The sequence below is a fragment of the Rutilus rutilus genome (assembly GCF_951802725.1).
Source record: "Rutilus rutilus genome assembly, chromosome: 15".
NCBI classification, from domain to species: Eukaryota; Metazoa; Chordata; class Actinopteri; order Cypriniformes; family Leuciscidae; genus Rutilus; species Rutilus rutilus.
The window spans coordinates 26,954,807-26,979,217 of NC_140220.1; the positions used below are offsets into that span (position 1 = coordinate 26,954,807).

Consider the following 24,411-nt stretch of genomic DNA (forward strand, 5'->3'; position numbering starts at 1 on the left):
GTCCAGTTGTAGAATGAACTGTATATTGAAAATACAGTTCTGCCATGTACTACTGTAATTGCCAAAGGCCTTGATTAGCACTTTTTAATTTAGCACTCTCACTGCATCAGAATCAAGCTTTCCCCTAAGCAAATGATGATTTTAACAATTACAGACACATCAGACAAGGTCAGTTGAGATGTCTGATGGTCCCTGGGTGCATCTTTTATGGAATGTCTTTATTCAGCCTAGATAAGAATACATTTTAGCACCAAAATAATAGGGGGGTCTGTTATAGGAAATGCAGCCTCTGATTTTATTATAAAGGACATTTCAAATCCTATCCTGTACTGCTGTCAACAACCCTCACCAAGAATTATTTCAAAGGCCTCTTTTACTGCAATGCCAAGTTTCACATCCCCTCCAACAAGTCTTACAGATCTATTTGATTATTTCTCTCTATTCATTTATCATTTTTCCCTTAATCAAACTCTGACAGCCACAGTCTCACAAATCAGATAATTTTACAGCCATGACTGAAATAGAAGTCTGAAAATCAATTTATTTTTCACTGCTCTGCTCTACTGCATTAATATGATAATTTAATATAAAATTACCTAGATGTATAAAAAGGCCAGTGACAGACAGGCTAGGGAGATTTCAGTGAACATACTATGTTTCGTAAGTGCAGGTGCAGTCCCTATAGTGTAGCCTTAGATAGGATTGTAGATGGCCGCCTTTCTTAGCTGAGCTCATTTCCTTCTTAATAGGACAGCTGTGATGTTTGGGCTTTATTGGGCCAGCAGAATTAGTTTACCCAAGGACTTAGAAGTAGGTGGAAGTGAGGGATATTTGCTCCCACAGAGTGACTCTTAGCCAAACCACTTTTAAAGGTTCCCATAGGGGGACTGTGTTCTAGATTCAACATGGAGTCAAGGAGAACCACAAAAATTATGAATTTTTTTTTTTTATCCTTTGAAAAGGCATCAGCTAAATGAGGTTCACAGAGATGTGGAGCCTTGATTTGTAATAAACTTAATTGTAGGTTATATTCTCAGGTTTGTGTCCAGACGCTGATTACAGATCTGTTGATTTCTATCTATAGATCCGTGTCTGTACATTCCACGATTCTCCCATATGTTGGAGTTCGGTGAAAAGACTCATGAGGTTTCGATGACTGCTCTGAGACTGTTGCAGAGGATGAAAAGAGACTGGATGCACACTGGGCGGCGACCATCAGGCTTGTGTGGCGCAGGTAGATTGTCCAATGTCCAAATGATGAATCCTTTTGTTGTATTTGGAGGTCTCTTAAAGGGATAGTCCACTCATCATTTACTCACTCTCATGCTGCAAACCTGTAGGATTTTCTTTTTCATCTGTGGAACTCAAAAGAAGATATTTAAAGAACTGTTTTTGTCCATACAATAAAAGTCAATGAGGTCCAAATAAAATCATTGTTCTACTCATGTATTCAAAGTCCAAATTAAATTGAGAACACTTAAAAGGTCTTTTCACACTTGAAATGGTTAACCCTGGGTCATTCTAATTCCCGGGTAAACGGAATCCTCACACTGCAGACTGTAATATCAAGTTTTTTCTTGATTTTTCTTCTCGAAACTGCAGTAGTCAACATTTGAAGTGGAACAAAAAGTGCATCAAAGTTGTCCTAAGACAAGAATGGGTATTGTTCAAAATTCATTGTATAGCTTTGATGAAAGGTTTTGATCCACTTCAAATGTTGACTACTATATAAAGATAAGAATGAAACAGTCTTTTCTTCACTCCAATTGTCACGTTTTCCATTGCCGTTTGACATTTGTCCTATCATACGCAGAAACGACTGTTTATATACATCACGTGGTGTTTCCGTGACTTCCCAAAGCACGTGAATATAAGGCACGCAATTGGTTGGCGGCTGCTAAGCATCTAGTTGTAACATTCTAACACAGCATCGTTTCACACTGTACAAGTTTGGCACCGCAATGCGGAGTTAACACAGCGCAACATAAGCGCAAAACCCTCCGGAGCAGGGTTTCATAACCCCCTTCATAAAAGTGCATCCATCCATGATAAAAGTGCTCCACACGGCTCCAGGGGTTAATAAAGGCCTTCTGAAGCAAAGCGATGCGTTTGTGTAAGATATCCATATATCCAATATCCATATTTACAACTTTATCGACTAAAAAACTAGCTTTCAGCAGATGGTCGTACGCATCGAGCCGTGTGGATTACTTCATGGATTACTTCATGCCGATCATGGATGGATGCACTTCTATGGCCTTCAAAACAGAAACGGCCATTCACTGCCATTATAAAGCTTGGAGGAGCCAGGACATTTTTTAATATAACTCCGATTGTATTCGTCTGAAAGAAGAATGTCATATATGCCTAGGATGGATTGAGGGTGAGTAAATCATGGGGTAATTTTCATTTTTGGGTGAACTATCCCTTTAAAAGCGGTGTTTAGAACGACGAAAACCCAGGGTTAAGCGCAGTGTGAAAAGCTCTTTAAACTACTGAAGTTAAGTGAATTACTTTTATGCTTCCTTTATGTCTTTTTTGGAGATCCCATTGGTTATTATTGTATAGAAAAAAACAGCTGAAGCATTCTTCAAAATATCTTCTTTCTTCTAAATCATGTAAGTTTTGAACAACATGAGGGTGAGTATAAATGATGACAGAATTTTCTTAAAAATTTTTCTGCAAATTATCCCTTTAAACCTCAGTCCTTTGTTTGTTTTGGATTAACTTCCAAGCTGTTAAAAGATTCACTAGATGCCTCCTCTGTCAGCTCGAAACTTGTTTTTTCTGTCTTCATTTCTGCTCATCTGTCAGATCATAAAGCAAATCCCTGAATGTGCTAAAAGTTTGACATAGGAACTGGAGCAGCGAGTTTCATAACAAGGATAAAAACAAGATCAGCAAGTGCTTTACCACCGCACAGATCTTGGTGCCCTCGATCTGAAGCAGAACTGTTGGTCCCTGTACCTTGCCGTCAGCTAGTTGCCCTGACTGCACAGGAATAGAAGGCAGACTTCCTGCCTGCATCTCTAGTTCAGCCCTCTCTCACTGTCTCACTTTTCCCATCTAACATCCGCTGCTGCAATATCTGAATAATTAATAATTCATCATTAATCATTCACAGTGTTCAGGGGAATATGGTAAGTGTAAATGTCAGTTTTCTGTACTGAGGTTGATTGTTTTAGAGCGAGGGGAGTAAACACACAACTACACTTCACCTTCTGGCTCAGAGTGTGAACACTGTAAAAACAAGGATCAAGAGAAAATCAAAAAAATAAAATAATGGGTGTCACCTACTGTGCATGTGTGTGTTTGTGCGAACGTTTTCACACAGAAATAATAATTCATCAATAAGTTTGCAGTATAGGATATATTTAGAGTTTACATATATTTAAAAAAAAATTATACCTTTATTTAAGTAAGGATGCATTACGTTGATAAATTGACAGTAAATTATTTTTCTTTTCTACAAAAAAATCTATTTAAAATAAAAATGCTGTTATTTTGAACTTTATATCCATCAATGAAAAAAAGTAGTGTGGTTTCCACAAAACCACTTGAAATTTTTTCAAAGAAATGTTTCTTGAGCAGCGAACCAGCATATTAGAATGATTTCTGAAGGATCGTGTGACACTGAAGACTAGGGTAATGATGCTGAAAATTCAGCTTTGCCATCACTGAGAATATATTACATTTTATTAATATTTTAAATTGATATAATATTTCACAATATTGCTGTTTTTAACATAAAATGTTTATATTTATGTAAGAAATATTTTTATTACTTACTGAATAACTGAGTCTACAATAAAGGTATGCCAGAACAATAAATATAAATATTAAATATAAATATATAGAATATAATATTGTATTCAAAAGTAATTATAATATTTTACTAATTTAATTTAATATTCATTATTTTGTGTGTTTTTTAGGACAACATAAATTCATACACGAGTGTTAGTAAATAAACATACAGTATATGTACAATCATAGAAATATTGTCTCTATAAATTGCATGCATCTTTTAGAAGTAAGCTTTTATGTTGACAGTGGATGCAAGAGGGATTGAAGAGGCTTGTTTTATTGTTGTTCTCTTAAACACATCTCCCCAGCTCTATTTACATAATGTCTACTAAACAGGTTACTGTATCGAACAACACACCTCAGCATCTGCAGAGATTCTTTTTACATATGCTCCATTACTATAGAAAATGCACTCTCAACTCTTTTGTCTGGCACATACATTGTATATTTGCATGGTGGTGAAATGTCATACAAATTGGGAACAATACTGTTTGGGGGACAAAACATTTATTCTCATTTTTTCCTCCCTTGTTCCCCCAGCTCTGCTCGTGGCAGCTCGTATGCATGAATTCCGTCGTACAGTGAAGGAGGTGATATCTGTCGTCAAGGTGTGCGAGGCCACGCTGAGAAAAAGGTGAATGTCATGGCTGATCTGAGCAGATTCTTAGGGAAATTGTATGTTGTTGTCATACAAAAACAAGTAGTGACCCGACTGTTCGATACATAATTTAATTTTTAATTTAATTTTAATAACCCACATATTCTTTGTCACAAGAAAAGTAATCAGAAAAATCAATCAGAATACAAGCAGATAGCAGCCCTGTGGTATAATATAATATACAGTAGTTAACGACTTATTGGTATCGCCTAGAATTTTAATACTGGTGCATCCCAAGTTAAAACTCAGGTTGTGTACCCCTGATGCCTGTACTGTTACATTTCCCCAAACGTTTCTTCTGCACTGATGCCCAGGCTGACAGAGTTTGAGGAGACTCCTACCAGTTCCCTGACCATTGATGAGTTCATGCGAGTGGACCTTGAGCAAGAATGTGATCCTCCATCTTTTGTTGCTGGAAAGAAAAAACTCAAGATGCAGCAGGTACTCATATGGGACATACACTACTGTTGAAAGGTTGAAAAGTAAATGAATACTTTTATTTAGAAAAAAATGCATTAAGTTGATCAGTGATCAATAATATGATTACTACAAACATTCAAAAGTTTGGGTTAAGTTCGAATTTTTTTAATTAATACTTTTATTCAGCAAAGACACATTAAATTGAAGTGACAGTAAAGACTTTTATAATGTTACAAAGATTTCCATTTCAAATAAATGCTGTTCTTTCTAATAGAATCCTAAAAGCAAAAAATGTATCATGGTTTCCTTACAAATATTAATCAGCACAACTGTTTTCAACATTGATAATAAGAAGAAATGTTTCTTGAGCACCAAATCAGCCTATTAGAATGATTTCTAAAGGATCATGTGACACTGAAGACTGGAGTAATGGTGCTGAAAATGTAACTTTGCCATCACAACAATAAATTACATTTATTCACATCGAAAACAGCTATTTTAATTCATAATAATGTTTAATAATATGACTATTTTACTGTATTTTTGACATAATAAATGCAGCGTTGGTGAGCATAAGAGAGACTTTTATAAATCTTTAAAAATATATATATATATATAAAAAAATCTTTCTGACCTCAAACTTTTAAATAATAGTCTATGTAAATGTGTGTGTGTCACCTGATATGATGCTATGAATATAATATTCAGCCATATGAGACTCTTGATAAATGGTTCTCTTAATTGAAATGTCATTATTTCAGCTGGAGCACGAGTTGTCCAAGAAACTTGAGGAATATCAAGGTTAGTCTATCCTCCTGGAATAGGATATTGATTCTCTCTATTGACTCAACAAGGCATCTGAATGCTATCTGTTGTGCGTTATCTCAGCTACACTAAGCATTTCAAGATTTTTTCAATGATTATGAATAGAAAATGCCTCTGTGGTTTGGAGCGCCCACCTTACCGACAGCAGCTGTTTTAATGAACGGTCTAAATATGTTTGGACTATACATAATACGTGCCATTAGCATATGTATTCTGAACATTGAACATACTCTACCAAGGAATCTACGTTGCATACTTAATATCTGTGAGACAGAAAAATTGAACTGTCAATCAGAGACGTCAGGCTCATGTATGCATGTGTGTGTACGTTGTCTGCAGGCGAGATCAACTCATACCGCGATGAGATTGAGACACAGCTGGCAGGGAGCAGCAGAACCAAACTGAGAGGGATTTATGCCTCCTACACAAGAGAAGGTAGATCAAATCAAGTGCTCTGCGTGTTTGTTTTGTACACCTCGGCTCATTTAAGTACAATTCGCTGATGATTTGTTCTTAATAGAGATTATTGTGTGGTTTTATGCTGATGCACGTGCAGATACACCAGTGTTCATTTTATATTATTCTCTAACACCCTTTCAGATGATGACTGTGTGTCTTTGGCCTCTGGGGTGACTGGGGACGAAGATCCAGAGGATGAGGAAATGGAGGCAGCAGCCCAGCATCTCAACCAGGATTTCATCAGTCAGGTGCTAGTCGGTTCATCAGTCGGAGGGAACCAGGAAGGGATGGAGGATCAGGAGGCGAGTAAGGATACGGTACCGATCTCTAGTCAGTCCACACGCATGCCCCTGACAGCCCTCTTCGGCCCTTTGCCCAGTGCAGCCAGCCTTGGTCTAACAGACTCCATTCGGGAATGCATTGCAGAGGAGACTAGAAACGGTGAGTGTCCCACTTCCTCAGCACAAGTTATTTGGCCAAACAGGGTGCTCATTACAGCATATTGTGTTTGTCCTTGGTGTTTTATATGATAAAATGTGGCCTTGTACTGCGACACTCAATCCTTCAAAAAAGAAAAGATAGTTCCTGCTTTTCTGGAGATATTGCCTTTATTTGTGATAGAGTGTGTTCAATGTTCAGATAAAAGTAACAGTTGAAGCCTTGTAGTACTTTATATACAGTATAAGTACTACAAGGAATCCCCAGGTACTATAAAACTTATGTCTAGGCCTGGAAAAGTCGCTGAAATGACTAAAATCTTAAAAGGTAATGAAAAAATCTGGGAAATAGTCTAAATGAATACCTGTCACAAACAACTTGAAAATTAAACTGGGCAATAAGGTAGTCCAATAGCCAGACAAGATTCAATCCCTCCCTTCCAGCAACCTATCACTCACATGAAACGATTGCATAGATTCCATCTATGATCCAGTTAATACCCAATGGAATTTTGTTTTGTTTTTTGTTACTTGTCTCATTTGAGAAGCTGTATCACTCGTACACTGTTAAAAATTTTAGTGTGAAATTACAGTATATTTCAGGTTAATAATTGCATTACTTTCATGCAATAATTGAGATTAATAATTGAGTAATTCCACAGTAGGACTTCTCTTGTATCTAACTGCACACTTGGAAATTTCGGTATTTCTACAGTGCATATGTACTATGAAGGTACCCAACATGCCGTGTGGCATGAATAGATTATGCTGTGGAGTTTCTTGATTCTTGTTGGTTTTATCTGTGCTGCTGAACTTACTTTTGGTTTACTTTTAGCGGTTTGTGTTTTTTTGTTTATTTTGTAATGTTCATAATGTTTCTTTTTTTATTACTATTATTTGTTGAGTGTCACCATTGTTGTGTTTTGAATGTCGAGTATTGATGTCTGTGCATCATTAGGTGATGGAGGAAAAGCTGCAGCTCTCTCAGCAGCTGCTGATATCCATCTACAAACAATTATGAATTTAAAATAAGATATTGGTAAATCTTTATGCTGAAATAGTGCTAATAATAGTATAGTTTGACTAACTAAAAAAATAGGCCAGTTAGCTTATTTTATATTCTAGCTTGTCATTGTTTTAACAAATGTTTTCATTTGTCATACTTCTGACTTGGCTAGATCAGAATTTTGAATATGAATATAAAATGTCCAAGATCCCAAGCAAAAGGAACACTACAGTACTAAAACAATATAATTTCTTACAGTGGCATGGTAAAGACAACTTTATCATGTGAATTCACAGTAAAACAAGAGCAGTAAATGACTGTGATGTCAGCATCATTTTGCTGTTGATTAACAGTAATTCGTAAGAACATGACCCAGCATGCATTCATTTTACTGTAAATTTCTGACTAGAGTAGTTTATTGTAAAATAATCGTGTAAATTCCTGGTAAATCTTTTTTACAGTGTATAAACATCATAAAAGGGAAGAAATTTTTTTTTTGAGATACAATTTTATAATAATATTATATTATTACCAATATTTTGTCCCATTTTATATGGGCCCAAACTTTCATGGTCCATTTATTTTATTTATTAAAACTAAATATTTTTTCTGAGTATATCAAGCAGAATTTAGTTCTTCAAAGCCACTGGTTTTCTTTGTTATATGATGGATGACCGTAGGAAGTGTGGTGAATGTTTAATCTTTAGGAAAGCTTTAACCCTTTGCTATTGTGAAAGTCAGCTCTGCGATGGAGGGTCTGCCAGACATAATCACTTTGAGCTTTTTGAAATCCTTTTAAGACATTTAATAAGAGCTGCTCCAATCTGTCTGCTTCATGCTGTACTGCAGAGGAAAAGCCACAGATGTACTTTCTCATTATAGTGTTTTTATGCTGATCTTATTTCAGTTTATAGAGAGCATATGATTTCAGAGATGGGAAACGTATGGGGCTTTACTCCGAGGTTATTAGATGCTGTCTTGTTTTATTTACACAGATAACTGTATTTGTTGTTCAAGTGTCATTCAGCAGTTAAAAATGAGAGGATACAGTTAAACATAAACTGTACAAACACTACTGTTTAAAAGTTTGGGGTCGTTAAGTCTCTTATGCTCATCATGGCATAATTTTGTCATAATTAAATATCTGTTTTCTTTTTTAATATTTTTTAAATTAAATGTATTCCTGTGCTGGCAAATATTCAGCAGTCATTACTCCAGTCTTCAGTGTCACATGATCCTTCAGAGATTATTTTAATTTGCTGATTTGGTGCTCAAGAAACATTTCTTATTATTAACATTAAAACAGTTTTGCTGCTTTACATTTTTGAAACCCTGATAAAAAAAAAAAAAAAATTCTGAGTAGAAAAGAACAGCATTTATTTAAAGTCTTTACTGTCTCTTCAGTTTAATGTGTCCTTGCTGAATAAAAGTATTCATGTTTAAAGAATTTGTTTGAACATTAGTGTAACTTTGTATTTATAATTATCATATCACTAATAACCTGCACATTTAAGCAGTATTGATCCATTTGATAACATTGAGTTAGACCCATTGTGAAATCATCTGGTCAGGACTCATTGATTGATGTGTATGTCTGCAACAGATTACTTTATTTACCAAGAGCTTTAGATTACTGAAAGGCGACAATGTTACAGGATTCAACAGAATATCACAAGACCGTCCCAGCAACACATCTCTGACCTCAGCACCTGCTCGCTTGCTGAACTCGGGCCATTCCCTTTTAACCTTTGACCCTGACCCCTGCCGACTCCTCGACCTAGGTGTTCCCTGTAGCTTTAAGTGACTAGCAGCAGTGGTTTATCTGAACACAGCATATGTCTCCTCAGGCCAGTGTAGGAGATCGGAGCAGAGCCGCTTTATTTTAAAGCAGTCCAGACTGTGATCTGCTGTCTGGGCAGCTTTCCATGGACTATTTCTGCTATGGCCGCTTGCTGATACATTTTCCTCGTCATCATTGTCCTTTTGCGGGAGAAGGTGATGATTCTGCAAGAGTGAAAGCCTCTTAGAGTCGCTCATAAAGATGGCTTTATGGGGTTCCACTCAGCATGGATGAATCACTGCTCACAACAATACACACAGCAGACTATGAAGGCCAAAGATGCAATGTTGGTCACGAGTGTTGGCTTGTGTATATTTGTTTGTGCTGAAAGCTGAAGAAAACGGTACAATGAGCAAGAAATTGAGAGAGTTTTTTAAAGCATTGCATTTTTTTATTTTTTTTTTTCATTACAATGAAAAACCAGAATGTTGAACTAAAACTGACCCTTAACAAAGCACAATAAATAAATGACTATGAACAGAATTTTGGCTTCATCAGAACAGAAACATAAAATAAAATATGCATATAAAAATGTATATTTTACACAGCTATGTACCTTAGAATTGGTCCTTAAAATTATTTTTATTTCATTTTATTTGTAAATTTTTTTCGTGTAGCAGGGACCAAAATTCAGGCAAAAAAAAAAAGTGCAAAAAGATGCATTTTTTTTAACTGCTGCAGTGTGCAGGTCTGCATAAATTCTGTTCTTTAAATAGGGAATGCATGAGGCAGACAGAGAGAGGTAGAAAGCGAGTGACCAAGAATGTGTGTGTGTGTGTGTGTGTGTCTGTCTGTGTATGTGTGAGGTCTGGCAGATGCCTCTCTCACTCTGACAGGCTGTCGGTACTGGAGTGTCTGACTCTTTCAGACTGACTGTCTCTTCAGTTCTCTAGGGACACATGAGATTCACTCTCTCTCTCTTTCACTATCTCATTTTCACTGCAGTGAAGAAAGTGACTGGCCAATTCCACAGCCTCCTTTTCATCAATAGCATCTGTTTCACGCAGGTTCACTTCCCACCGGCTCACCAGTTTTAGCCCAGAAATCTCCCTCAAAAAGCATCCAAGGAGTCCTGCTTGTTTAATCAATATATATTTTCCAGAGCAGAAAGTGCAGTGAAATATTAATTTTATCTGATGATGATAAAGGGGTTTGGGAGTCCATTATCAATTTTTGTTTTTCACTATTGAATATATTCCAACCCCATACAGATCTTGGGTAATGCATTTCTGATTGAATGTGTTTGTGTGTGTGCGGGTGTGCGTGTGTGTGCGCATCAAAAGATGAAAAAATGGTAAGGTTTTTCCCTTGGGCTTGCTGTGGTTTTTATGAACCTTGTTTGAACTTTGCCATTTTAAATGCCATGTGTTAGCCAACATGAGGAGAGAGGAACTTTCCTCAAAGAAGAGACCTGCCTGTTCTTACAAAGCTTCCTGGGACGCTCCCTTTCTTGGATCTCTTTGAAACTAGGAAATTTTGATGCTCTAGTGTGATGAGCAGCTTACAGCATTGAGAATCTCAGTACCAGAGTCACAGCTTTACTGAGAAAGTTGAACGCTCAGGCTTCAAAAGAATCTCAGTTTCCTCTGCGTAGACAGCATGTGTTTTTTATAAATTTTTCTAAATGACTCTGAATCATCTGTGAGTACTGTTATTATTTTGGAGCCGTGGAGCCAAGCAGTTGTAGCACAAATGCTCTCATACATTGACCTGTGTTTCGCATGTAGGCGAAACAGTTTGTATCCAGTTTTTGACTTTTTCTAATCCCATCCCCCGTTTCTTTTCTTCTCTAAGTAAAAAAAAAGAAGAAAAATCTTGTGGACTTATAAAGGGTCCTATCATACACCCGGCGCAATGCAGCGCCAAGCGCAACGCAAGTGTTTTTTGCTCATTTCAGCCCCACGCAGTTATCATTTTCACGTCCTGCGATATGTTGATTAAATAGCGAATGCATTTGTGCGCCCACGAGGTGTGTTCAGGCGCATTGTTGACGCGTTGCTATTTTGAGGCAACTGAAATAGACTGCGCCATTGACCAACTGGAACCTGGTCTAAAGTCAATGGCGCAGTATTTATTTTTTGTCATTTAAAGGGCGCGTTAGTAATGTGCGCCTATAGGCGGGTCCACAACGTGCGTACACTCTGCTTATTGGACACACAGCAGCACACAAACATTCCAAATATTAAAAATAAAAGGATTACAATGTAAAAGATTAATATTGTGTGGAATCCGGCTTGTCCCATAGATGATCTGCTTGCGCTCTTTAACCTCGCGCACAAGCAGTTTCCTCTCTGGAGAAGCATTCAGTCTTTCCGCTTGCAAATTCCGTCATGTAAATACAGAATCCGCCATGTCACGAGCGCAACTGGCTTTTAAAGGGAATGGGAGATGAGACTCTGATTGTTTTTTTGCATGTTATGCCCAAAACACCCATTACTCATTAAGAGAATAGGGACAACCTTTTTAGACCATGCGCTGAGCGCACAAACCATTTTTCCCGTCATTAAACTAGCAAAAGTGGATTCAGACACGCCCTAAGTGCACTTGCGCCCTGCGCTTTAGACCATGCATTTAGATCGTTAAAATAAGGCCCTAATAATTGAATAACTGTTAAATGTAATATTTAGCAAATCTCAAAATGAATATACTTTTTTCACACTGTGCATTATACTTGAATGTTGTGATGAATGTGATCTTCATTTAACTCAACACAGCACCTTAAAAATGCAGCACTCATGCTGAGTCCCTGACAAAACTGACATGCATTGCCCGAAAATCTAAAATACACTCCAAAATACTAATCCATATAGTGTACGTTACATTGAAAAACAATTAAAAACGCCACATATGGATGCAAGAACACATCCTGTGTGAACGGACCCTAAATCTTTCAGGTTTAAGCTCCTATTCCAGGGGTAAAAAAGTGAAATTGTCCTCCTGTATGTATTGAGGAGGGTATGTCATGAGTTTCCTGCAGCAGGGACACTGATTGATTACACCTGCTTGCAACTCCTCCCATACTGCATTGCTGCATTGCATTTACTGTTTTGCACTGAGCTTCGGCTATGGTGATGCTGCCTCATGGTCCAGTGCGCTCTGAGCGCTGTCCCTCCCTCTCTCTGCTGTTAATGCCATTGTTGCTCGCATGTGTAAAGTATCGATCTAATGGCCTGCGTGCAGTCAGACAGCTGTGCTTGATTCAGAGTGATTGGCCAGTGGCTCGGGGAACGAGAGAGAAACGGGAGACTGCGTGTCTAGGAGGACATTCACTGAATGACGCATGGGAAAGCACAGCTTCTGCAGGCAAATACAGCGTTTAACCTTTCAAGCGGATGTGTTTGACATGATCAAAACATGTTGAGGGATAGCGGAGAGCAAAAGGCTCTTTTGTAGTCTATCCACATTTATAGTTAACTGCATGTGCCGAATGTCAATGTGTTAAGGCAGATAGCTAGTCTGATCTGAAAGATAGTGTAGCTGCCTACTGTAGCTGACCCGAAGGCAAGAATACACACACACACACACACACACACATATATAAATTCTTCACTCCTTGGCCTGTTTGCCCACAGCACAGACAGTGGGAGCAGGTGGTGAGGTTGGAAAAGGCCCTTAGAGGTTATCGTGCCATATTGCAAGAGGTTTTTTTTTTCTACCTTGTCCTCCTTTTTGTTTGTATGAGCGTGAAACACACTCAAACCGCAAGCTCTTTCGATTTCTTTTTCAAGCATTCAGCAAAATAAGCTAGAGTAAATCTCAGTGGATCCTCAGAACAGGGACTTCTCTTGTTGACATTATGAGAAATCTAATAAATCAAAGTATAACACCAGTTGATGGAGAAATTGATTTGATTAAATGAAGTTGTAGTTTAAAATATAAGGGCTTGTAAAATAAATGAAGAGTTCAGATGCAAAAGCCTCTAAGTGCCATCTGAAATTTTCTTCTAGAATGATCATTTTTATCAAGCTCGTATATTTAAGTTCAGTAATTTCACTTCAATGGCAATGCAAATTACCTATGAATTGTCATTTAAGTGAAATTACTACACTTAAATATAGCTTGATCAAAATGATCATTCTCGAAGAAAATTTCAGATGGCACTTAGAGGCTTTTGCATCTGAACTCTATATATACAAACATTAATTTTTTCAGTCTCAAAATGGGCATTTCTCTGTGGCATTTCAAAGCAGTGCATCAAGCGGATCTGTTTATTTGCATAATGATTCACATGATTCATTATGTAATCTGGATTAGATTCAGTCAAGTCAAGTGCATGTTCGGATTAGAGGCTCATTTCTCATTGAAATATGTTGGAGCATATTGCATTATGCCCATTTAATCTTGTTTTGCATTCTTCATATGGTGAATGAAGAATCTATCTTATGAACAAACACCATCGTGTAATATTTGTTTTGAGAGTGAATAATGTTTAATGTTCACAAGTCATACTGTTGTGCCAGTTCATATCTATTTAATAGAAAACAGGGAGTTTAAATTATTACAATTTTCTAATTTTGAGTTAATTAGAAAACATAAAACTAATTTGGAAAGACATAAGGGTGAGTAAATAATAACAGATTTTGTTTTTGCTGTTTTGATCTATTCTTTTAACACTCTTCAGCTTCAGGTTTCAGCTTTTCTTTCTAGTTTTAGGCAAAAAAGTTCCCCATGCAGATTTTATCCAAGTTCAAAATGGTTATGTGAATTCGCTGAACAGTACTTCATACATCTCTTCGCTATTGACAATGGACCTTTTTTCACTGAAATTTCGCTAATGTGGCCGACTGGCCGCACATTAAGCCTAGAGAAGTTAGTGACTTGGTTGTATACCGTTTCCTGCTGGTTGCATAGCTTACCCTATGTGACCTTTGGGTGACTTCTTTCACGTTTTTCAACCCCCTACGAAACCGGAGCACCTTGTGAGAGGCTACCATCATCTAACCAACCCCAATCAGCCACACGCCAACCTTCTAAAGAGCAGAAACCTGATCGTGCCATGTTGTTTTTCTTTCTCCCTTCTATCCAAGCCGGCTGTGCAATCGCTCTGGTGAAACGCTGTGATTTGCTCCACTGGGTTTGATATGTGACAGCCCTAGCAAGCTGCCTGCAAACAAGCTCAATTCCCTCATAGACCAGTGTGCCCATGTTGGCCCATGCCTGAGCAAGTATCCTATCTCCGTCTTATGGACGAGCTACCTGGATTCAATTACTGTCTTGCTAAAGATTTAGAATTCACCTCCCCCTTGAAAAGCAGGTGTTAGAGGTGCAGGCAGTAGGAGATAGTTAGAAGATGGTGTGGAGAAGGCAGTAAGAACAACTACAAACAATCCAAATGAGACACTGGCTTTTGACTGACACCATGTGACATACATTGTGAGTTAGGAAAAAATCACACCTTATGCAACTATATACATACACATTTTCTTGATCAACACATGAAGCACTCAGCTTTGTTGCACATACTTTGACATGCATCTTTGCATTACTGTTGGTAACAAACGTCAATGTTCAAGGGGAGGATGGATTTACCTTCAGATGTGCTATTAAACTGGATGCCTTGTTATTCATGAAGCATGTCAACCATTTAACTAAATTAAACCAGGGGTCTTTAAATTAAAATAAAAAGGCTGCTGCATATTTGTTATGTATAAAGACCAATTTGAGAATATAATTATAAATATTATAAAGACAACATGCATTTAAATTTCCATTACACTAAAGTATATTATTAAAACATTATCTGGAAAATTTGGTATATTTTAATATATTTATTCTATGTACATTTAGTATTTGTTTTCATTTTAAAATAATATTTTATTTTAATAACATTTTACTGTTAATGTTTAATGTATAATAATGTATAGAATAAAAAATAGTTTTTATAAATGACTGTTTGAGTCAAACTGGAATTAGAATCTCTTTTTTTTTGCATCTCTAATACTGGAGACTACAGCCTTTGAAGTTGTGTGATGTATCTTATACCTCACACATGCAAGTGTACGAATCTTAGATGAGGGCAGATTGTGACCCATTTTCGTTTGTCTCAGTTCAGATATTTAAATCTGTTCTCCCTAGCCAGTCTTGCTGTGAGAACGTCAGAGCGTGTGAATGTGAGTTGGATGGCCACAGTAAAGACGACGTTCAGATCTCTCTATGTTCAGTTAATGAACATCTGGTCCTGATCCACTGAGGCTCCACCAATCCAATCACACTTTTCCCAGGCCAATTTTTGCAGCTCTTCACACTTAGAAAAAGCATTTTTGTTACATGAAAATAAGTCACAGAGAAAGTTTAGCACGTTTCACTGTTTGCTTTAGTTTAATCTTTGCTTAGGTTTTTAAATCTAAGTATAGGTTAACAAGGATAGATCACACAAAACTGAATACAAATGGTAATCAGAATCAGAGTGTTTCTTTTGTGTTATTTAGATAGTTTATATTTGATTCATCATGAGTAAACGCTATTGATTATTGCATTCGCAAAGTTCATGTGTTTTTACTACCCATTAGATTCCCATTTACAGGCGAAGATGTTGCTCTATATTGTGATTGTTTTCTTTCATCATGTATATTTACAGCTCACTCTTCTTGCCCTGATCTCATACATATTTATTTTTTCCTACAGACACATGCTAGTAGTATTCAGGTGGTGTTTATAACACACATTTATGTGTACCTGAGGGCATTGTTTTAGCATACATAACATTTCTTTTCATATTTGCCTCAGTATGAGATTTCAATTTAGGGATTAATAAATTTGACACTGTGGATTTCAAGACAATTTGGAAAGTATTTAAGGAACACACAAAATCCTTTCGAATCACTGCTAAGCCTATTAATGGCAATTACACAACAATGAGCTGGCAGTGCGTGCATTATTCAGAGGATGCCACCAAAGTACTTCTTGTATAGCATACCATCTCTGCATCAGACTCCTTTTCATCATGTTTTTCTCATTTTATTAATGCATGTATCTTTGTCTTTCTATAGTGGAAGATAAATCAGGCAATGGAGAACTAGATCTAGATGGGATTGATGAAGATGAAATTGAAAAGGTATGTTATTAATGGGTTTATGGATTTAATTTATGTATTCGCTTTATCTTACCCTGCAAAAATAATTTTCCTAATCAGTATTTTTGTCTTGTTTTCTGGTAAAAAATATTAAAAACATCTTTACAAGAAGATAAATTTACCTGAGAAGCAAAACTGTGTACGATAATATATATATATATATATATATATATATATATATATATAATTTTCTTACTGAAAAACAAGACAAAAATACTAATTAAGAGAAAAAAGTATTTCCAGTATAACACATTACTGTGTTGTTCTCTGAGGATGGAGCTTTAAACGTCTTCTGAACTTTAGCAGGGTCATGTGAAGTTCAAAAACTGTCTGATGTCTTGCATCCCAGATTCACAAATTATCACCTCTTAGCAGTACTTCTGTTATCTCTTCTCCAGTACATTCTGAACGAGATAGAGGTGGAGGCGAAGACAGAGCTGTGGATGAAGCAAAATGAGGAGTATTTGAGGGAACAGAAAGGTAAGCAAAAAGGAGAAGAAGAGCTTAGTACCTGTGCATTTATTAATACAACCCGATTTGACGTCAGAGGCATGTGTCTGACAAGGGAACTGCTCAGCCACAGAGATAAAAAAAAAAATCAGTGAAAGGAAGGATTTTGTTTTTTAAATACTCAATTGGCAAAGTGAACTACTTCAATTTCATCCCACGACTGAACCTTGTGAGATTAGGCTCGATATTTAAAAAATACGTGAATGAAAAACACCTGTGATAACTAAACGATTGACCTTCTGAAGTTAATCTGCTCAAAAGATTGTTGAGTTTTTAAAGCTCTTTATTTTGTATTGCTTTTTGTGTCTACTCTAAACCGCTCCATTTGATAAAGCCATTGTGCTCCCATTTGGTTTTATTTTTTCAGAAAAAGAAGAAAGAATAGCTAAAGAGAAGGAACAAGGGACCTATAAGGAGAAGGTGAGTAAGTCATGAGTGTGTGTGTGTGTGTGTGTCTGGCTCTTACTTATGTCGACATGGGCTTCTCTCCCATTCCGAGGTCTTTATACACTCAGCAGCTAGGGATCCTAGGAGACCGCATACTTTCCATTTGAACTTCGATTGCTCCTCTGGTTTCACCCCAGGCTTTCAGTGCCGCCTCTCCTTAACCTGTCTGCTCTGACATCTGCACTGTGACTCCCAGTTGAGCTTGGATTAGTCAGCCCCGCTCTGCACCTCTAATGAGGTGCCTTGAGCCTGATAGCAATTTCAGATACAGTCGTCCACTTGCTGACTGTGAAGAGACTTGTTACACTTTGGTAGACGAGAAACATGGTCAGCGGTGACCAGATCAGATGAGCTTGATTGCTTTTCCAGGCTACTAATGGGATTCTGTTACCTTCTTGTTGACAGCTGTTAGTCTGACATCATTTTATTAAGCCCCAATAGAGAAAATGCACTGTTTAAATGATACTCAGATTTAAATGATACCCAGAACTCTTCGCTTTGAAGCAGAGCCATCTAAGCACTGACCCCAATGTTTGTTTTTCACTGTAAACAACTTTTATCTCAATTTGTGTAGCCAAAGAAGCCGTCCAAGAAGCGAGAACCGATCCTGGCCAGCACTGCGGGAGAGGCCATAGAGAAGATGCTGGAGCAGAAAAAGATCTCCAGTAAGATCAATTATGATGTTTTGTTGGACCTCAACAGCAAGAGCAGTGGGAGCAACACCACCCAGCAAGCCGAGGAGGTGCCCGCCGGTGGCTCTGGACGCAAGAAGTTGACCCGCCGCAAGAAGCAGCCAAACAAGAGCAATCTCGGGCTCGCTAAACCCGCAAGCCTCATGGGCAAGAGGTGAGAATTTAATGAATAGGGAATCTGTTGTTGTTGTTTTTAACTTGGTTACTGTTGGCTCACACTGTGCTTTGCGACTTTTTCTACTTTTTCACTCCCAGAAACCACTAAGTCTGTCTTTATGTAGTAACAGGGACCCACTCCAAGTGGTAAAGAGCCTCTTTTGTTCCTCAGACAAAGGACTTGATAAAAAAGGCTGTTCCCTTGCCCTTGGAGGACTACATTTTTCTTCTTGTCGGCCTCCAACATTTTGTCTTTGCTTTGCTCCTTTGGCTGACCTTCACAGTCATTTCCACCAGGAGAAAGCTTGTCATCAATTCAGTGCCAGGACTGTCTGTCTGCCATCACCTGGCACCCTGTAGTGCATGCTGGGAGCCTGCCCCTTCTCCAATTAATAGTCCTCCAGGGCTCCAAACGTCCCTGTGAGAGAAGTAATGAATATACGACAGACGGAGCGCAAGATCATGACTTCTACACTTTGGCGTTGAAAGATAATTTCTCATTGTGTGATGCCTTTCCTCCAGTCCATTTCGTTAATGATAATTACTAATTTCATACTGAATGGTGAGATGATGATGAATCAGACATACGAACACTGTCGGAGACCTCATATTCTGAAGCTTCGAAAAGGAAATTAACTGTCCCCTTTCTTTTGAATCTTATATTCACGAATGTGTTTGAAACAAACTATACAACTCTCACATTAGTTTTATTACATTTGAGATTTCTTAAATATAAATATAATGGATATCCTGAAGATATAAAAACATAGCTGGCTAGTGTGCTAGTGTTATCATTTGCTTTGTCTGGTGGGAATGCAATATTTTTTTTTTAAAATGATTATTATTTTTGTTAAACTACCTTTCAAAGGTTCGGGGTCGGTACGATTTTTTTTAAGAAGTCTCTTATGCTTACCAAGGCTACATTTATTTGATGATAAATACAGTAAAAACAACAGTATTGTGAAATATTATTACAAAAAAGCAAAAACAAACTGTTATCTATTTTAATAGAATTGAATTCTAGATTTTAAAATGTAATTTTTTCCTGTGATGACAAAGCTGAATTTTCAGCATCATTACTCCAGTCTTCAGTGTCACATGTCCAATGTGTTGATTTGGTGCTCATGAAACATTTCTTATTATTATCATTGTTGAATGTAAAAAAAAAATCATACTGACCCCAAACTTATCTATTTTTATCACTTTTTTAGTCATATAAAGCTTTTTTTATTTACTTTATTTGTTAATTGAATACAAAGATGTATTCATGAAAACCCCCAATTGTTGCAAGGCATGATGATGTATGTTACCTTACCTTGCTTGAACTCTTGTTCACCCCATCAGCTGGGCCAAACCAGCAGAGGCCTGTGTAAAAATATAAAATCATCATAGTCTGATGACACTGTGGAACAAATTGGACGATAAACTTGAATTTAGTTCCAGCTCCAGTTGAGAGAGCTTGTTCCCCCTCCTGTTGAATCATGGGAACATTTGTAATGAGCTGCTATGGGAGGGCAAATACTTTTTAGTTGCAAGTAGCAACTGTCTAAGATATTTCACGCAGTACTTTTAGAAACAAATGGTTCAAAAGAGCGAGTAGCCCCTTTTCTTTTCTGGATTGACTGAAGTGTGCAGAAATAAATGCCTAAAATTGCTCAGCATTCACAATGCATGCATTACTCGTCACGGAACTCTCACTCCAGCTGATCAAAGCACATATCTTCAAAGATATTTTGGTATATGAACTGGTATACATGGTATTTTTGGGGGCTGAATAGACTAACACAGATCTATTTGCCTGCATAAAGATGCTGTTGTTACTCTTCTTCACTGCCTTTAGTAGCTCCCAGACTCCTTCTAAACGCTCCGCTAACCAGGTAGAATCAGACTTCCATCCCCCTTTACCAGCCTCAAACACCAGCTGCCAGATTAAACCTCCGCACGACCTCCAAACTAACAGCAACGGAGAAGCTCTCCTCCTGAAAGATAAGAAGATAATTGGCATCCAGTTCCTTTTCTTTAATGTCTTTCCTCCTTTTTTCACCTCTTCAAACCCCCTTCCTTTTCTACCCCTTGTCTTTTAGTAAAGGCTTACCGTTCTTAAAACTGCCGGGATTTGCTTTTTGAAGTGTAAATCTGATCTCAATGCGCGGGGATGACCTGTCTATGCCTCTTTTCTCGGCGTACCTCAGAAAAAGTGACAGCACGACAGAACGCTTCGCCTCCCAGCTCCAGCGTGCTGCCTGATCCTGTTTCTGATCCTCGTTTTACAGTAACAGCTACCGCTTTGAAATCAGACTGACGATTTGAGGAGCAGCATTGACCCTTGGGACTTGGGAGTGAAGAGTATATGTATTTCTGCTCTGTACCAGATCCAGTCTGTTTTTTCAGCTCCATGACAATGTGAGTGGAGATTGATTTGTAAATGTTAGGTTAAGGTCAGACTGAATGAGTTAGAGTTGTTCCTGAGATGTGCTTTCCACCAGGCCTACACTGAGTAAAGTTCACAGCACCTCTCATTTATTTTGCCAGGCGCATCCGGAAATAGCCAGTGAGCCTGTTTGCCCTGATGTGTTTCGCAGATCCTCCCTCTCTGTTTGACCCGGCTCAGTTTCCCACACTAAAATGTCATTGTTTCCACCCTAACGTTAGTCCACTTCCAGCAGTATGGCTTTTCGCTCATTATTACAGTGGGCTCTCAATGTCCATACTGTTTGAACCCGTCATCTTGCGTTATACAGGGCAGGAAACCAAGGCAACCGACTGTGGAGTGTGTCATTCGGGCCGTCTCAATGGAGCTCCTTGTCGCCAAAAACCTTTCACCACCTCCTAGCAACTAGATCGGCAGAATGAGTCATTTTGTTTGTTTATAATGTGGTCACGTTGACCCAAGACAGCATGGAACCGTCTAGCGGTATCGCAAAGTTGTTCTCTAAAGACTTTTGTCACAGAAAATCTCTTGTAGTAAATGGTTGTACTTTAGGCCTAAGTGAGATAAGACGGTAGGAAGGACCTCTTAGGGTCATCTTGTGCCTGGTTCTTGACCTCTAAGCACAGGGGAAAGGTTTTAGGCTGGGTCTCTCAGCATGATGGGCTCTATTGAGATCTGTTAGTCCAGAGGATGTCTGGTGGTGGGAGTAAGGGAGCCACATCCTGCTGATGGGAATCATGTTTGGTCGAGACAAAGCAGCTGGATTGTTTCATTTAATCTTGTGAGGTCATTAGAAATAACTCTGGATTTTAGAGTGGCAATAATGAAATCACAATAATGATGGAAGGAAATCCACAGACACCAATGACACCACACATTTTTTAGCATTCTTGGTTCTATAAGTATTTTTCTTCATAGGGATTTCAACAAAAAAAGCCATCAACAAAACTGCCCAGCTCTGAAGTTAAAAATATTTGAAAATCACAGAAAGCTCAAATGCACAAGACTGTTTAATTAATATCTTTCATGTGTCAAAGAACTACTGCCCATGAAGCATTGTGAATGATGCAATACTATTGATTTGGTATTTTTTTATAAAAAATAAATAAATAAATAAAAAAAATATATATTTGAAGTAGAAATAAATAGTATAAATAGTCAGGTATATATGAATATTTAAGTTGTTTGTTGGACTGATTTGGTTGTCATTTGCAACTATAGGTCTGGCTCTCATTTCTTTGGCAACACCGACTTCTCTGATTGGTGGATTCAAGGCGCTTCCATTTCAGGATTGTGGATAGTGTATTTCTTCACTGAGAATTTAAAATATTGTCCAAAGTTTTTGAAAAATATATTTTGAATTCTCACAGACTCTTGACGTCTACAGGAGTACACTACTGTTGAAACGTTTGGGGTTGATAGACTTCTTTCAAAAGCATTTAAAAAATCGTATTATACTCACCAAAGCTGCATTTATTTGATCAAAATACAGTTAAAACAGTATTGTGAAATGTTATTACAATTTAAATAACTGTTCTCTATTTTAATATATTTTAAAAATGTAATTTATTCCTGTGATGGCAAAGCTGAATTTTCAGCATCATTACCCCAGTCTTCAGTGTCACATGATCCTTCAGAAATCATTCTTATATGCAGATTTAGTGCTCAAGAAACAGTTAAAAACAGGTGTTTTTCAGGATTCTTTGATGAATAGAAAGTTACAACGAACAGCATTTATTTGAAATTAAAATGTTTTGTGACATTCTAAATGTCTTTACTGTCACTTTTGATCAATTTAATTCATCCTTGTTAAATAAAAGTATTAATGTCTTTAGAAAAAAATCGTACTTACCCCAAACTGTTGAATGATAGCGTATCATCACTTACTAATCTCGGATCTCATGTTTTGAATGGTTACTGTTAAAATATGGAGAAAATTAATGAGATTTTTACTTCCAAAACTTGGCTGTTGTGCTCTATAGGCCTCCCCACCGAGTCTCACCTCAGCAGATGTTACAAGGCCAGGGTTCTGTAGGTGATGCCGAGAGGCCATCTTGAAAGCTTTGCGAGCTCTCTTACCCTTCTTTTCCATCTGCACTAGAGTCACAATGGGAGGTTGACTCAGTCACAGCACACTTCTCAAGCTGTATCAGCAGGAGTCTTCTCCCACTCATCTTCCCTGACTGACTTGAATCCGTAATGGAAACTTTTCTCTTCTGGTGGCATGGAGCAGGAATGCATGTACAGATGTTATTATGATTGCAGGTGATAGATCCTCCTGTGCACTTTCCTTGCCACTGCAAGGTTTTGATCGCTTTGTTGTACACAAAGCGCTACAGGTTTTGGACAAAAGCTGTTCCTAAGCAGCAGTCCCTATGATGAAAGAAAATTGCTACTTGCCTCATGGAGGCTTTGCGGCATGTCAAATTCTTCATGTGTGATCAGTTCAAGGCGTTCTCACTCCCACACACTGTTTTGTTTGGTGGTAGGGAATGATCAAGAACGCCATGGTTGGTGACTGTGAATAAGTGTTTGAGACAGTATAGTTTTAGTGTATTGTATATATATATATATATATGTGCATGTGTATATATATTATATATGTGTGTATGTATGTATGTATATATTAGGACTGTCAAAATTAACGCGTTAACGCATGCAATTAAAAATATTTACCGCAATCAACGCAGCATCTGTTTTTTCCTGGCATCCTTTGGCTAGCGTTACATTATATGATGACGCTACCATTCATTCAGGTGCTATTAAACCATTCAACCATGATAAGATTATGATTTAATCTGTACTGGCGTGCTGTCTCTGAAGCAGCTCTCTGTGAACATATACCTGAAACACACGCACAGAATGCCGCTTCAGACAAGCCAGAGCCGCACTGAGTACTCTTTCACGCTTGAACTGGTGAGTATCCTCGTAAGCAGAGTCTTAAATTAATAAAAAAGTGTTAAATAAACGTAAAGAGTTGTAAGAAAATAGGATGCGTGTCAGATCCACCGTCGTGTGCGTCAGGTCTTAAAGTGACAGCGGCCTAATTAATGTTAATCAAAGAACAAAAGAGAGAAAATCACTCACTTTGTGCATTTTAGCAAGGCGGGTACAAATCAAACAGTCTGACTGGGCCAATGGAAAAAAACCTTATCGTTGAGCCCCGATATCAAAGGCACTGTTACGGTCGGTGGCTGTAATGAACTGTACTACGATGGAGATACTCAAAATAAATCTAATCCAAGAATCAAAATAATAACCAGGAGAATAACTCAGAGGAAACACAACCACAAACACACTGACTTCAAACAACAACCCAATACAAGGGACAGACTCAGAAGGCTTAAATTCATACAGTATGTAAACAAAACGTAAACAAACAAACTCAAAACGTGACCGGCACATCTAAATGTGACATTTATTACAATGGGTTTCTGTGATTTTTATTTTTTTTTACTTAAATTAAAAGTTTTTTTTTTTTTTTTTTTTTTTGCCTAATCCTTGTAGTAGAGACATCAGCATCAGTACTGATATTAGTCATTCATAGTGCTTCTTAGAAAGATGCCATTAATTTTTTTTTAAATATACTGTCTTTATGTTGTTTCTACATTATTTTGGAGATTCAATGTGAAAGTATTACAATATATTAAA

At 37.6% G+C, this 24,411-nt stretch overlaps 1 protein-coding gene across 2 annotated transcripts in view; it reads left to right on the top strand.

Moving 5' to 3' along the window:
* Positions 1 to 24,411, top strand: part of brf1b (BRF1 general transcription factor IIIB subunit b) — a 61,506-nt gene that overhangs the window by 25,270 nt on the left and 11,825 nt on the right. For both annotated transcript variants that reach the window (XM_084431689.1, XM_084431688.1), the window contains 10 exons: positions 1,085 to 1,234; positions 4,348 to 4,441; positions 4,780 to 4,906; positions 5,647 to 5,686; positions 6,050 to 6,145; positions 6,311 to 6,610; positions 16,442 to 16,506; positions 16,923 to 17,004; positions 17,402 to 17,454; positions 18,056 to 18,327. In XM_084431689.1, coding sequence (XP_084287815.1) covers positions 1,085 to 1,234; positions 4,348 to 4,441; positions 4,780 to 4,906; positions 5,647 to 5,686; positions 6,050 to 6,145; positions 6,311 to 6,610; positions 16,442 to 16,506; positions 16,923 to 17,004; positions 17,402 to 17,454; positions 18,056 to 18,327 — 1,279 coding nt within the window. The remainder of the gene's footprint in view (positions 1 to 1,084; positions 1,235 to 4,347; positions 4,442 to 4,779; positions 4,907 to 5,646; positions 5,687 to 6,049; positions 6,146 to 6,310; positions 6,611 to 16,441; positions 16,507 to 16,922; positions 17,005 to 17,401; positions 17,455 to 18,055; positions 18,328 to 24,411) is intronic.